General features: G+C 40.3%; 1 protein-coding gene across 1 annotated transcript in view; it reads right to left on the reverse strand.

Annotated features, from left to right (window-relative positions):
* Nucleotides 1-1,177: 1,177 nt before the first annotated feature.
* nell3 (NELL (neural EGFL like) family member 3) overlaps nt 1,178-15,652 on the reverse strand; it is a 49,462-nt gene continuing 34,987 nt past the window's right edge. The window contains exons 3-5 of the mRNA XM_072575986.1: nt 12,139-12,677; nt 4,766-4,832; nt 1,178-4,671 (exon numbers count right to left, since the gene is read on the reverse strand). Of these exons, the coding sequence (XP_072432087.1) occupies nt 3,137-4,671; nt 4,766-4,832; nt 12,139-12,677 (2,141 nt within the window). The 3' untranslated portion in view covers nt 1,178-3,136. The remainder of the gene's footprint in view (nt 4,672-4,765; nt 4,833-12,138; nt 12,678-15,652) is intronic.

Below are 15,652 nucleotides of genomic sequence, written 5' to 3' on the forward strand. Positions count from 1 at the left end.
ATTAACATGAACTCTCGGAAATGTTAGCTTAAATCTACCTTCACACTGGTTTTACTTCTTTACCAGCTACAGTCTTGATCCAAGGTTGTGTATGGTTGTTCAGTAATAGTGGTTAGATTTCCTCAGTGCAATAAGTAGTATATTCCTAATATTCTTAAAAATTGGGTTTAAAGTTTTGTTACGTTTAACACAGACCAAAGAATGCTATGGTGATAGATTTAACAGCAGTCACTATTGACTTTCTTTTTTTTCCAAAGTTAATCTAATGGATTTTAAAATTCTTTTCCTTGTTTTCAAATCCATGACCCCACCATCCTCCACCTCTATAATTTCCTCAGACTCCACATCGCAGATATCTCTGCTTTGCTAATTCTGGCCTCTTGAGCATTCTCGTTACTAATCATTCCACCAATTAGTGCCTGTGCCATTACCTAGTTAGAAGCCAAGTACCAACATTCCCTCACGAAACCTTCCCATCCTCATTTCAGACACTCCTTAAATACTTCTCACCGGTCACCTATGGTAATATCTCCTTATGTGGTTCTGTGCTCATGAATGATCCTACCAAATTCCCTGGGCTGTTTTAGGTAAGTTAAAGCGGTTAAAGCGGAAACAAGTTGCTCTTGTTTCACCATTTGATACAAAAGAGCCAATTGGTTGGGGGGCTTAGAATGTGTCCTTGTCAAAGATCATAGGTAGTTTTACCGAAAGTAGGATTCAACAGCAGCAAGTGTCTTTTCTCTACAGGAACTATAATTTCAGGAAGTGATTGCCTCAAAAATAATCCACTCTATTCATCCAAGCTCCTGGCTTAGATGGCGTTCGCAATGCAAGTGGGCCAAAACCTTTGGGAGGTGAATCTATTCCACTCTTCATTTTTTATAAACACAGTAAGAAGAGGGAAAACAGCACTTTGGAAATGAAAGCATGAAGAAGTGAATGGAAAGTAATCAAATTAATTCCTAAACTAGGCAAGGAAAAACAGGATAAATGATTGAATAAATTTATATTTTTGAGCTTGAACCCTTATTCTGTGGAGAAGTCAGTCACAGGTGTGTACATTATCAGGGCAGCCTCAAACTATCACCCCAATAAGTGATAAAGGTCTATCAAAATATTTCCTTGCTGACACTTTTGATGCTTACAATATTTTATTATAGCAAAGCATTACAAATATCTGCAAACAATAAAACATTTTAAAATCCTTTTGTTACAATATATTGTTTAAGCTACGGTGTCGATGTTATAAATAGCATAAAACAGGTTATACTTGTCATTTGGTAACAGTGACATTGTATTGACACATCATATATAGTTCATTTAAAAAATGGAAAAAAGGCACATTTAAATGTTATCAAACATTCACTGCTCACTTTAGGCAAAAGGATTTTAAATGGAAACATGCATATGATTCTTTTTAGTTTTAATAGATAATATTAAATGTGGTCACATTAAATGTGGTCTTAACTAAAATACATGTGCACAAACTTGTTTCATGCTTAGGCTCAGTGGCAACCAAAACGAAACTCCATTTGGAAAAAGTTTCATTGTTATATCCCCCTTTCCAGGGCACCTTCCTGGTAATTGTCTGTGATTACATTTTCATCTCATCAGCACCTGTGTTAACTATGATCTTGAGAGTACACTATGTGGATATTAGCACTAAGCATATTTATTTGTTTCCATGTTCCACTTTTTAATTTAGTATGAACTGACAAATTCATTAAAGAAAATGAACAAGGAAGCTGTAAATGGACACAATAAACATGCAAATAAACTAATATGCAGACAGAAAATTTCAAAACCAACGTACATCCAGCCTTTTGTGGATATCTTTAAAAAAATTACTTTCCTTTTACACCCTACAGCAAGTAGTGGAAACTACGAGATTAATCACAAAACCAATAGGCTTATAGATCTGGTTTCCACTGGCTTCGTATACATGTCGATGTGTTGGAGTGAAAAATCACCCTGACTTGCTATCTGCAGCAAGACTAAATATATTCAGAGAGATCACACATGCAATTTTGCTCCATATAGTAATCAGTTTTTTCCTCTATGAGAGTGATCAGTTGGCAATGCCAACTGAAAATAATTTTCCCACCGAATATTTGGTAGAGAGCCAAATGCCAAATAAATGACAATGTGCATCAACACATCAGGGATAAATAGTAATGCAAAAATATCCCTATGGACAGGCTATAGCTGGGTTTACAACGTTGCTTACAGCAGAGGATGAAACATCACTTATATTGCCATAAATTCGTTTCAGCCTGTGGTCAATTGTTTTTATTGCTAGCACTTGAAGAGGTAGGAACTGTAATTTTTTCCCAGTAGCTGAGAATTTCAGCACAGCCCTAGGGGTCATCTCCCATCTATAAAGGATGAGAAACAATTGAAGCACAGTCTACAACACACAAAACCACTCGCTGCTTATAAATTGCCCAAAATGAGATAATCAGTATCCATTAGCACCAATCTCAAAACTGCTGCTTAGAATGTAAGATTTCAGTTTTTTTTCAGGTTCTGGCAACTAGTTACAGTTTGTTAAGTGACTGAAATGCAAAAGAAGATGTTAAGTCAAAAACACCTTCATATTCAATTATCTTCTATCTGTTTAAGCTTTACTAATGAATGGTAGCAGGGTGGTGATCGTGGTTAAAACTTTGAACTGAAGTTTAAATAAAACTTTGGTCAGAAAGGAACTGAAAATGATTAGGCAAAAGTTTGCTTAAATATAAGCCACATTCTTGTCATAGTGTGATAGCAAACTACATTACACAATCACCAGATAATGTTCAATTATAGACGGTGAGGTTCTACCAGAACTATTTACTGCATTGCAATGTTGGATCCAAGACAACATTCTGTAAAGCAGCATTTACAATGACCATTAGTAATCTTGCAGTGTGCACAGAGTCAGTTTGGATTTTTGTTTTTTGTTTTCCACTTCTTTCCATTTGTCTAGCTTAATTCACAGCCTTGGTGGTGGGGTGTTATTGGAAGGCAGGGGTGAACAATATTTCTATTGGTTGCACTGTTTTCAATTATAGATCCCCCCCACTTCAAAGATCACCATAATGAACTGCAAAACCTACAATAGGAGTCCACTATCTGAAACTCTTCATTCAATAACTCAGGATGAAATCCATAAAACAGAAAGGTGAGTCCCATGCCTGTGTGAAATCTGATTAATCCGTCCTCGCACACAGTCCAGGGAAATGGCAGCCATTGTGCCATTCTGAACAGCAAATGAAGTACTTAGACCAACGCTAGTCCATTGGCTGCCTGCAGGCATCTGACCCCCAATTTGGCGTGAAACAACGGATGGCTGAACATGGTTGTTCTGTAATCGGTTCAGAGTGACTTTGATGATATCACAAGAATGAATCAGTTTGATATTGAATGCAAGGCTGGCCACTCCGCTCTGCCGGAACAGGACATACTTGCATGCAAACTGCCCAGAAGTCACCAGCACAATCTGATTCTGTTCTACCACTGGCGCAACATCCTGGAAGCTGAGCAACTTATTCCTCACTGCTCCGGTCGGTAATGCAGATGCCAAAACTGAAAGGGAAAGAGCTGATGAAATTGCTGAAGGGATCCAAATCAGGCTGAAAACACTGATCCCAGAAGAGTCACCAAAGTAACGCACACTGCATTGTGCAGGAGAGTGGATCTGAAAGCTGATGGTGTCTCCGCCGTTTACCATAGCAGCTCCAGACGCAGAAATAGAAGTATCCCGGTAGTTGACACCAGATTTATAAACTTGCATTAACTCTTCATTCGTCCCATTCCTGTTAATATAGGAAAGTAATGTAAAGCCTTCACAAATGCACGTGTGACCCATTGCATATAGAGCCTGGTGATACACAAATTTTATGACCCCTTGCTCAGTAAATCTCACAGCCCTGCCATCGTGGAACAAAGTGATCATGTAGGGATCAGAGATGGAAATGACCTTGAAGACAGGCCGATAGTTGGTCTGGTAGTGAACAGAGCTTGCCATGTGCGCACTCATGGCCACTGCTCCTGTGTCATGTGATAACCAGAAAAAACTGAATGGGTTCTGAAGGGGATAGAAGTTAAGGTCATTGCTTTGGTTGCAGAACTGATTGGGGCTTTTCATGAAGATTTGGAGCATGTGGCTAGGCTCCACCTCAGCTGAGCCACTCACACTGCTGCTTTGATAGTATTTCCCCTCGGGTTGTTCAACACGGACACCACTGAGATCACAACCTTTCTCCTCCTCTTCCTCCTTGTTCAGTCTTAATGAAACTTGGAGAAAATTCCTGCAGTCGTGTCTGACAGCAAAATTGTAATCAACCCAGATCAGTCCGTGCTGCCTGAAGACCAACCTGCCGTCCTCACTGGTAACCAGGCCAGTCTGGGGCTTTCCCTTTAAGGGGAGTTTCAAGCCCAAGTGAACTGGGCTTTGTCCGGATTTTAGTGACGGAGCTTCGGTGTTTGTTGACCATGATTCCGAGAGATGATTTTCAGGTGACTGGATGCAAACAGTATCACTCTGCAGGGAGCACTGGAAAGCTACCATGCCTTCATGACACAATGAACAGGCCTGGCATTCTTGCATTTCTTTATTGAAGAAGTAGTCATGCCCACAAAATCCTGAGGCTGTGTCCCAATCAGCAATGCCCAGACACCGGAATCCACCTGTTCAAAACAGCAGAAAAGAGACTGGCTGAAATGCCCTTGACCAGGTTTCGCACTTGTCACTTTGCGATGAACAGAAATTATCTGGACCTACCTGGAGTGTTAAGACATTTTATCTGATCGCCACAAAGATCGGCTGACTCCAGACACTCATCTTTGTCCTGAATTGAAGGCAAGATGTATAGTAAGTCATTATCTCTGCAAGTAATTTAGCACAACGATCTTATCAATGCTGTGAAATTCCATGAGATGCTATCATGGACTTATGGAGATAAGAAACATGCTTCCTGCAATAGCATGAGCCAAAGTTATTCAAGTTTGTAAAAATAAAAAGTGCTACAGAAACTTAGCAGGTCTGGCAGTATTTGTAGAGACGGAAACTGAGTTAACGTCTCAAACCTGATAGGACTCCTTTTTAGCTGTGGTCAGACCTGCTGAGTTTCTCCAGCATGTACTGTTTTATTTCAGATTTTACAGCATCCACAGTATTTTGATATTAGTTAAATAAATGCCAACTTTTGCAGGAACCTTAAACAGCAGCATTGCATTAATGAATCGTGGCCATGCAAGTACTTATAAATCATTCTAAGGTCAGTGAGGCATTGAAGAGGACCCCAAATTAAAAGTAGGTCCAGGAGAGAAGACACCATGCTATCCAACCTGCTGAAAGAGCTGAAAACAAATTAGTCCCACTCTACTAAGGTTTCAACACAGACGTGTAATTTTTAAAAAATCAATTACTAATGCAATTTCCTTTTAAATATTAATAATGAATCTCCTTCCACCATCATTTCAGACAATGCATTATTGAGAAAACAATTTTTTCCTCATGTTGCCTCTGTAAATTTACCTTAAAACGGTGTCCAATGCTTTTGTAAGAGACATTTAAGCCAACTTCATAGGTACTTAAATCCCATCTTCACCTTCTCCACTCTGTAAACTATCAACATGGGTTCCATCATTGAAAGTACTGCGGGTGGGGGGAAGGCACATTCTTTAATGGGGGACACCTAACCAAATTAAGCACTTATCGGTCTTAATTTACAAACAGGAGACAGAGAGGTCTACAGATGCTGGAGATCAGAGTTGAGAGTGTGTTGCTGGAAAAGCACAGCAGGTCAGGCAGCATCCGAGGAGCAGGAAAATCTACGTTTTGAGCCGGAGTCCTTCATCAGGAATTATTTACAAACAAACAATTTACAAACTTAATTTGCAAACAATATTGTGCCAATTTTAGGAGTGGAAACACTGCAGACATTGGTAAGAGTAGGATTACAATGACAAGAAGATATCGGAGCTGTATTCCCACTCATCACCATCTTAATCTGCCCACATTCAGGTACGGGAATGCTCCCTGCCCCAGAACTATGAGCTTATTTCAGTGATAAAGTTGCATCCCAACGACATTATGTGTACACCATTTCAACCCGAGATTATATAGTTTTCCAACCCCTGCTGGTGAAAACTGTAATCAGCAAAGATTCAGGAAGTATAGGCAATTACTTCTGAAGCAAGAACATTCTGTGTGTCCATAGGGATACATTGGGCTGCACCTGCCTCAGGCTTTGCACCCTGTTTTTAAAATTCTTTCATGGCATTTGGGCAAGGCCAACATTTATTGTCCACTCTTAACTGCTGTCAAGAAGCTGGGCATGTGCCACCTTAAAATTCTGCAATCCATTTGATGCTGTTCTACCTAGAGTGCTGTTACAAATGGATGTGATTCCCTGTAAAGGTGTATCCAAATTATAGGTTTAATCATGGACAGCATTCAGTTTACAATCTCCTGAAACTGTCTTTTATTTAAAAGTGAATTTGAACAGAACTGCTAGGATGACTGCCAAAGGTCAGGCAAAATTTCTGCCTCAGGTGACAAGAATGTTTCTGGTCGGATACCGTTATGTGGGGGCCAGTCCCTTCAATGGACACACCCAAAGGAAAGCAATCAATGTGATTTATGTTTGCGTTTTCCTTGCGTTTTCCTGAAACTCAAAAATCTATAAGTTCCATGATCCACCATCTCAGAGCACAATATTTAGTAAATGATGCCTTTAGAAACCAGTTCATCATGACTTAGTGTGAATGGCAATCCTTTATTGCCTAGCAATGGCTTTGGGCATCCAAACCGATCTGCGCGGACATTAGCAATTGATCATGTGACTGTAGAGGGTGAGAGAAGAAAAAACAGAGAGAGGTGTGTCAGTTTATACAGAACACCAGCTGCAGGACCATCAGCAGCAGAAATGGCCTAACTTTTTAAAATGTTGCATCTTAAAATTCTCTCAACCTGCTCCTACTGTAAGTCGATCTTAAAGAAACAACCTCTTGGTAAGAAGACCACAAGTATCCAACCTCTGAACTTGCTAGAAATGTCCATATCTACAAAAGAATCCGGTGATAATTTGATATACACCTGTGACTAATATAATCGAGACTAACCCTTTATGAGTGAAAATGCTCTCGTCAACAGACTTGCAATGATTGATTATTCATATGATGAGCCAAAGGTATAATGATAACCTACTTTTTGTTAGAATTTTTTATTACATCACCCTTTCTAACTTTTTTCTCTCGAGTGTGTGCAGCTAAGCAAGTGCTGAGCAACTGACATATTCATCCTGAAAATCCAGTTCTATATGAATAAACAATCCTCTATTTAATCTCATTGAAGCTTCCTACTGGTTTAATAAATGAGCACACGGTCAGGGGTTGAGAAACACATACATTTTCCTTTCCCAAAACACATTAGTTATAGACTGAAAGGGTAAGGGTACAAGGGTCAGAGTTTCTCTTGTCCCTGCCTGTAACAGAGTTTCAAGATTTTCAATCAGTGACAATGAAGGAATCGTCATATACTTCCAAGTCAGGATGGTGTGCAAATTGAAAGGAACCCTTCAGTGATCATGCCTCCTTTTCCCCCAAATCATTTTGTACCTTGCTAGGAACTTTTTTTAGAGCCGCTGAGGATGGATGTCACTATCTCCACCCCAATATTTACTTCCTCCTGCTGGCAGAGACATTATTCTTACGACACTTGATGTGAGGCATCAACAGCATGTGCAAGTATGGCCTGGAGTTAAAACCTCCTAGGCCTTGAGTTCAAAAGGTAGGCCAGATGGATTGTTGGTCCTTTCAGATGGGTTTAACCCTATGAATGAAAGCAATGTCACGGTGCAACTATCCTGCTTTTATCCTCAAGCCTGTAAAACATCTTGATACAGGGCTGTCAGTGAAGTCAAATCTCAAACTCATGCTGACTCCCTCTGAAGTACTTGATTTCTAACAGATTCTTTCACCTCCAGGTCAAAGTAAATCTGCAAGGATTGGCGAACAGCCTAGTACTGGAATATACTTTACTGATAATGACTTTCTGTTTCAAAGGAAACTGGCAACATTGCCTGAAGAATTAATCAATCCAATTTTGACCTGTTAAGGGAGTATTTTCCACCCATGACAAAACTGGATGACAAACTTAAATAGTCAAAGAACACTCCAGGCAGGCAGGTGTAGATTTCATTATGACAAAAGAAGTTTATTACGTGTCAAGTTTAAGACACCTTGACAGCACTGACTTGCAATTTTAATTGTTTCTAGACACTATAATTCACTACAAATTCAGATGAAAAAAAATAAAAACCTAGAAATTTGGCAGCTCTCACTTATCACACAGTTTGCTAACACCTCCAGTGGCCATAAGCAAAGTGACATATCGCTGCAGCCTGCACTATTCACATTGACTAGTGTTGTGAGACAATCTCAAGGGATGTAGATAGCGCATTTAAGGAGGAAGCACTGAACTAATAAGGACTATGTTTGTGTGAGAAGGATCCAGTGGTGATGGCTAGAAAAGGTGCAGAGACATAATTACCTCATTTCTGAACCAGAGCCTGTCAAGACAGTTGCTGTTAGGAGATGGGGCTGGGCCTAGTAATAATATTGGGGTGCGTGATAGCATAACAGCTATGGAGCACAGAAGAAACCCAGAAATAATGTTTTTATATCTGCAGAGCAAATTATGAAGCTGAATTTAAACTGTAAATTACCAAGAATAATATAATCATGATAACTGTTGTATTGACAGCCATAATGTGGAACAGAACCTAACGCCTTGGATTTACACATTGATGTAAATAAATATGATCAGATAGCCATTACAGAGATATTGTGGGCGGCACAGTGGTACAGTGGTTAGCACTGCTGCCTCACAGCGCCAGAGACCCGGGTTCAATTCCCGCCTCAGGCGATTCTCTGTGTGGAGTTTGCACGTTCTCCCCGTGTCTGCGTGGGTTTCCTCCGGGTGCTCCGGTTTCCTCCCACACTCCAAAGATGTGCAGGTCAGGTGAATTGGCCATGCTAAATTGCCCGTGGTGTTAGGTAAGGGGTAGATGTAGGGTGGGTTGCACTTCGGCGGGTGCAGTGTGGACTTGTTGGGCCGAAGGGCCTGTTTCCACACTGTAAGTAATCTAATCTAATCAAGATTGATGGCATCTTTCAACAAATCCTGGGTCTTGAAGAATAAGAAACCTCCATGTTCTCTTCACTGCTTGTTTGTTGAGTAATTATAGAATCTTGCTCAGTAAATTCTTATTGATTCATGACATTGGGTATTTACATCAAATTAGGTCAGGCACAACTAAGGACTCCCACAGTCATAAATCAAAATTTCGGACATTAGAGTTGTAAGTCAAAAGGTTTTATACCACAAACCCCTAAACTGTAGTGGGAGGGGAAGGGTCCAGTTGTTATAGTGCACATGGGCACCAACATCATGAATAGGATTAAGAAAGAGATTCTGCTAATGGAGTATATGCTGCTAGAAGCTAAATTAGAAAGGAAGAACCACCAAGGTAATCTTTGAATCTTTGGGTTACTACCTGAATCACAAGCAAATTGACATGGGCTAACTAAAGTTAAAGAGTTGAAGCAGTGGCTCAAAGATTAGTGTGGGAGAAATACGTTGCTATTCATTGGATACCAACACTAGTACTAGGGAAGGAGCGAGTGCTACTGTTGGGATGGCCTCACCCAAAACACTAGGGCCAACATCCATTGGGCTGAAAAGAACAATTCATTCTAAATAGCAGAATTCACGTGAGAGGAGTTTTGAAATTTTAAAATAATAAACGAGGTGGTAGTGCAAGGTTATGATGTGAGTATTGATAACCAGAATGTGACAGGAAGAGACAGAGTGTAGAAACTAAATGTGCACGGGTACAATTAATATTGGAACAGGAAAACATTGTAAAAGACAGAATTAAAGGGTCTGTAATAAGGTGGACAAATTAATAACAAATAGAAATGAATGGAATGGCTAGGATGTCAAATCCAGAGATAATGCTGTAAAGTGACCACAGCCGGGAGTTGGACATTTAAGGATATTTGACACATTGAAAGGGTCGGAAGAAAGTGAAAGTAGGGTGGTGGCTCCGTTAGTGACAAATGAAAATCAAGACAGTAGCAAGAAAGGATTTTAATTTAGAACTTCAAACATGTACAAGTAGTTCTGGTAGCAATAAGAAATAGCAAGTCACTGGAAGGAACAGTTTATAGAATTTCAGAGTAGTTACACTATCAGACACAGTATAAATCAAGAAATAATAGGGACTTTTAAGAAAGGCACTGCAATAATTATTTTTGGTTTCAATCTTTAAATAGATTGGACAAATGAAATTAGCAAACACAAGCCCAGAAGAGGAGCTCATATGGTGCATTTGGGAGAGTTCTGTCTGGGACCAACTTATTTCAGGCCTGGCGATATGTAATGAAACAGGATTAATTAATGATCTCAGAGTAAATGATACGCTTGGTAAGAGCAATCATAAGATGATAGAATTTCTCATTCAGTTTGCAGGATATTTGGGTTTGATCGAGTCTTATAGACTTAAATAAAGATAACTACAAAGATACAAAGACTGACATTGTTTAATGTCAAAAAGATTTCATACATAGATGTAGAGAAGCAGTGGTAAACATTTAAGGAGATATTTAATAAAACTCAAAAAAACCCAAATTCCATTGAGTAGGAAAGGCTCTAACAGAAGGAAGAATCATCACTGGCTAAATAAGGAAGTTAATAGTGGTATCAAATTGAAATAAAATGTTAAATGTGGTAGGCATTGGAGTATGTGACAAAAACAGCAATCAAATATGCTATAAGGAGATAAAGGGTGTCATTGAGGGTTGGTCCTTTAGAGGATAAGATCAAGGAATTAAAAATGGGAAACTGAAATAGCAGAGGCTTTGCAGAAGTATATTTTCTCTGTCTTCATAATAGAAATCCTGAAAAGCATCCCAAGAATAGCAGAAAAGGAGGGGGGAAGAAATGGAGAGAGGAAATTAAACAATCACAATCATTTGAGAAAATGTACTAGCAAAACTAAATAGATTGAAGTCTAACAAGTCCTGTGGACCTGATGGTCTATATAAAAGAAGATCTTTCAGAGATATTGAATATATTGGTTGAAATTCTTTCTAGTCTTGAAAGACCCCAATGGACTGAAAGCCATAAATGCAACACCACTATTCAAGAAGAGATAGAGACAGAAAACAGAACGTTAGAGTCAGTTAATCCAACAACCAGCATTTGGAAAATGAGGGAGTCCATTATTATGGGAACAGAAGCTGAACAGTTAAAGAATACTATCGAAGTGGAGTAAAACAGATACGGGATAAGGCAGGAGAGTGGAATTAAAGGCACAATCGGATCAGTTACAATCTCATTAATTGGTGGATCAGGCTCAAGGAAAGGAATGGACTATTCCTGGTCCATTTCTTGGTGTTCATTTAGAATTTTTGCAAGCAATCATCTGCAAGCTGAGAAGCAGAATTGAACTCAATGATACTCACAGCGAGTATAGCTAGAGAGATCTCTGTCAATAGCTTAATGGGTAAATAACTTACCCATAACCAACAGAGCTAGAAGATCCTTAGATTAATTTCTATTTTCTGCTGGGACAGTAAATCTCAGCTGGATTCACAGCAGGCTGCTAGAATTATTTGGGTAAGATTAGGGAAATAAAAATCAGTCAGTACCTTTGCTTCTGACTAGCAACTGAGTTTATGGATGTGGGTGTGGATTTGATAGGAACAGATGTCAAGCTGAAGCCAATAACAGGCACTGAGGTACAGATCAGCTGTGATCTTGTAGAATGGTGGAGCAGACTAAAAGGGCTGAATGGATTCTTATGAAAGAGGCTCAACTGTGACAACTGTCAGATTAAAATTACCAATGGCAGAGAAATAAAGCAAGGAAGAGTATCTGAGGCAAGTATCAATGGACTCTTCCATTCATGGAATCGTCATCAGTCTGGACAAGAAGGAAATCAAAATTCTAAAAGAGAAATATCAATGTTTTTACTTTTATATCAAGCTATACCCAAGACAGTGATTCACAGACTGAAGGAAGACAAGAGGCAACCTAAAACAGTGATTTAAATTGAACCGCGTAGAAGAAGGGATCTATTTTACCTGACAAATTCGGTCAGCTGTGGCAGAGCATTCAGCCACCTGGAAAAACCCGGCTGGGCACATGGTACACCTTTCACACTGGGGCGGCATCTTCTGGAAATCACAGTATTCGTCACGTAGGCACAAATTACACTCCAGAAGGTGATCTGTGATATCAATCACCTTTGCATCCAAGTCCACTTTGTGCACAGCATAGGTCTTTTGCAGTTGACTCTGTATGTGACTCTGCAAACCCTGAAGTTGAGACTCAAACTGGTTCCGGACCTCGGCCTGCACGTTCGAAAGTGATGTCTGCTTAATGGTATCGAAGAGCATTGAGTACTGCACTTTCACCAGCTCCATCTGTTCAAACATATTCCTCTGCTGTGCCAGAATTTCTCTTTGCTGGTTTATCAACATGGCTTGTTGCTCAGTAAGCCTCTGCTGCAAATCAGTGATCGTTTTCTGCTGACTCTTCAGCATTTCCACAAATTTCTCTTGTCCCTTCGATAGCTGGAGCTGCAAGATCAAGGCATCTTCAGACGGCACCTCATTGTCGCCTGAAATACAATGAAAGTGTAGCCATCAGTACACGGGCAGCTCTGCTAAATCTTCCCCATCCTCTCAACTTGCATACCAATCACTGACACCCAGACCCAATTGCTTCTCCTGAATGTTCTACTACAGGGTTCCTCAAAACACTAAGGGATACAGAATCAAAATTAAAATATATCCATTTCCATGACAACTTTTGACAAACCAATAGTGAGAGTCCAGAAACAGTATGTTCCTGTTAGGGTGAAGGGCAAGGCTGGTAGGTGGAGGGAATGCTGGATTACTAGAGAAACTGGGGCTTTGGTCACGAAAAAGAAGGAAGCATATGTCAGATATAGACAGCAGAGATCGAGTGAATCCTTAGAAGAGTATAAAGGCAGTAGGAATATATGTAGGAGGGAAATTAAGAGGGCAGAAAGGCGTCTTGGGATGGCTTTGGCAAATAGGGTTAAGGAGAATCCAAAGAGATTTTATAAATACATGAAGGACAAAAGGGTAACTAGGGAGAGAAGAGGGTAACTAGGGAGAGAATAGGGCCCCTTCAAAATCAGCAACGCCGCCTTTGTGTGGAGCTGCAGGAGATGGGAGAGATACTAAACAAGTATTTTGCATCAGTGTTTACTGTGGGGGAGGATATGGAAAATATAGAATGTGAGGAAATAATTGGGACATCTTAAAAAATGTCTATATTACAGTAGAGGAGGTGCAGGATAGCTTAAAACACAAAGGTGGATAAATCCCCAATTCCTGATCAGGTGTATTGCAGAAATCTGTTGGAAGCTAGGGAAGTGACTGCTAGGCTAGAGTGGTGCTGGAAATGTACAGCAGGTCAGGCAGCATCGAGGAGAAGGAAAATCGATGTTTCGGGCAGGAGCCCTTCATCAGGAATTCCGGAAGGGCTCCTGCCTGAAATGTTGATTTTCCTGCTCCTCAGATGCTGCCTGACCTGCTATGCATTTCCAGCACCACTCTAATCTTGAGTCTAATCTCCAGCATCTGCAGTCCTCACTTTCGCCTAAGTGATTGCTGGGCTCCTTGCTGAGATATTTGCATCATCAATGGCCATAGGTGAGGTGCCAGAAGATTGGTTATTGGCTAATGTGGTGCCACTATTTAAGAAAAAAGTGATAAGGAAATGCCAGGAAATTATAGACTGGTGAACAAGAGATAGGTGGTGTACAAATTGTTGGAGGGAATCCTGAGGGACAGGATTTACATGTCTTTGGAAGGGCATGGACTGATTACGGATAGTCAACATGGCTTTGTGTGTGGAAAATTGTGTCTCACTAACATGATTGAGTTTTTCGAAGAAGTATTGGAGAGGATTGATAAGGGCAGATCGTGAATGTGATTTATATGGACTTCAGTGAGGCATTTGACAAGGTTCCTCTTGGTAGACTGGTTAGCAAGGTCAGATTTCATGGAATACAGGGAGAACTAGCCATTTGGATACAGAACTGGCTCAAAGGTAGAAGACAGAAGGTGGTGGTCAAGGGTTGCTTTTCAGACTGGAGGCCTGTGATCACAAGGAGTGGTGCTGGGTTCACTGTTTTTCATCATTTATATAAATGATTTGGATGCGGGTATAGGAGGTATAGTTAGTAAGTTTGCAGGTGACACCTAAATTGGAGGTGTAGTGGACTATGAAGAAGGTTACCTCAGATTACAATGGGCTCTTGATCAGATGGGCCAATGAGCTGAAGAGTGGCAGATGGGAGTTTAATTCAGACAAATGTGAAGTGCTGCGTCTTAGAAATGCAGATCAGGGCAGTACTTACACTTTTAATGGTAAGGTCCTGGGTGTGTTGCTGAACAAAGAGACCTTGGAGTGCAGGTTCATAGTTCCTTGAAAGTGGAAACATAGGTAGATAAGATCATGAAGCAGGTGTTTGGTATGATTTCCTTTATTGGCCAGTGCATTGCGTACAGGAGTTGGGAGGTCATGTTGGAGCTGTACAAGACAATGATTAGGCCTCTTTTGGAATACTGCATGCAATTCTGGTTTCCTTCCTATCGGAAAAATGTTGTGAAACTTGAAAGGGTTCAGAAAAGATTTACAAGAATGTTGCCAGGGTTGGAGGATTTGAGCTATAGGGAGAGGCTGAACAGGTTGGGGCTGTTTTCCCTGGAGAATTGGAGTCTGAGGAATTACCTTATCTCGGTTTATAAAATCATAAGGGACATGGATAGGGTAAATAGACAAGATCTTTTCCCTGGAGAGTCCAAAACTAGATGGCATAGGTTTAAAGTGAGAGGGAAAATATTTAAAAGGGACCTAAGGGGCAACTTTTTCACATGGTGCGTGGTGCGGGTATGGAATGAGCTGCCAGAGGAAGTGGTGGAGACTGGCACAATTACAACATTTAAAATGCATCTGGATGGGTATACGAATAGGAAGGGTTTAGAGAGAGACGGGCCAAATGCTGGCAAATGATTCTAGATTTATCTAGGATATCTGGTCAGCATAGAAGAGCTGTTTCCAAGCTGTACATCCCTATGACTCCATGACCACTGGACTTAAGTTTATAAAAAAGCTTATAGAAATAAATTAACATTTCATTGAAATTTACATTTCCCAGCTTTAAGTAGAGTTCCAGAAGGTCTCCACTGGAAGCATAGCTGATGTTATTTAATTAAGGAAATTAGTTGAGTTTCAGCTTGTCTTTTTCTTTCAGAAATGTAAAGGCAATAGCATCTCAGTGTGATTGTGTACTGAGTGTGACATTGAACAGAGTTCTCAGAGTTGGGTGATTAAGGGAGTTAAGTAAGTTGCTTGTTTTAAAAGAAACTTTTCACCCTGTAGGGATTGCTTTTACTTTGCTACAGGGAAGAAGCCAGATATTTGTTGAGTATCTGGTAAACAGTTTAAATGTTTATGCTATAGGGCTATCACACTCTCAGCTATCTTTCCCCCCAGACCCACCCCCCCCCCCCTCCCATTTATCTCACCACCCCCTTGGCTCACAATCTCATTCCTGAT

Source organism: Chiloscyllium punctatum, chromosome 8, assembly GCF_047496795.1.
Source record: "Chiloscyllium punctatum isolate Juve2018m chromosome 8, sChiPun1.3, whole genome shotgun sequence".
Classification (NCBI taxonomy): Eukaryota; Metazoa; Chordata; class Chondrichthyes; order Orectolobiformes; family Hemiscylliidae; genus Chiloscyllium; species Chiloscyllium punctatum.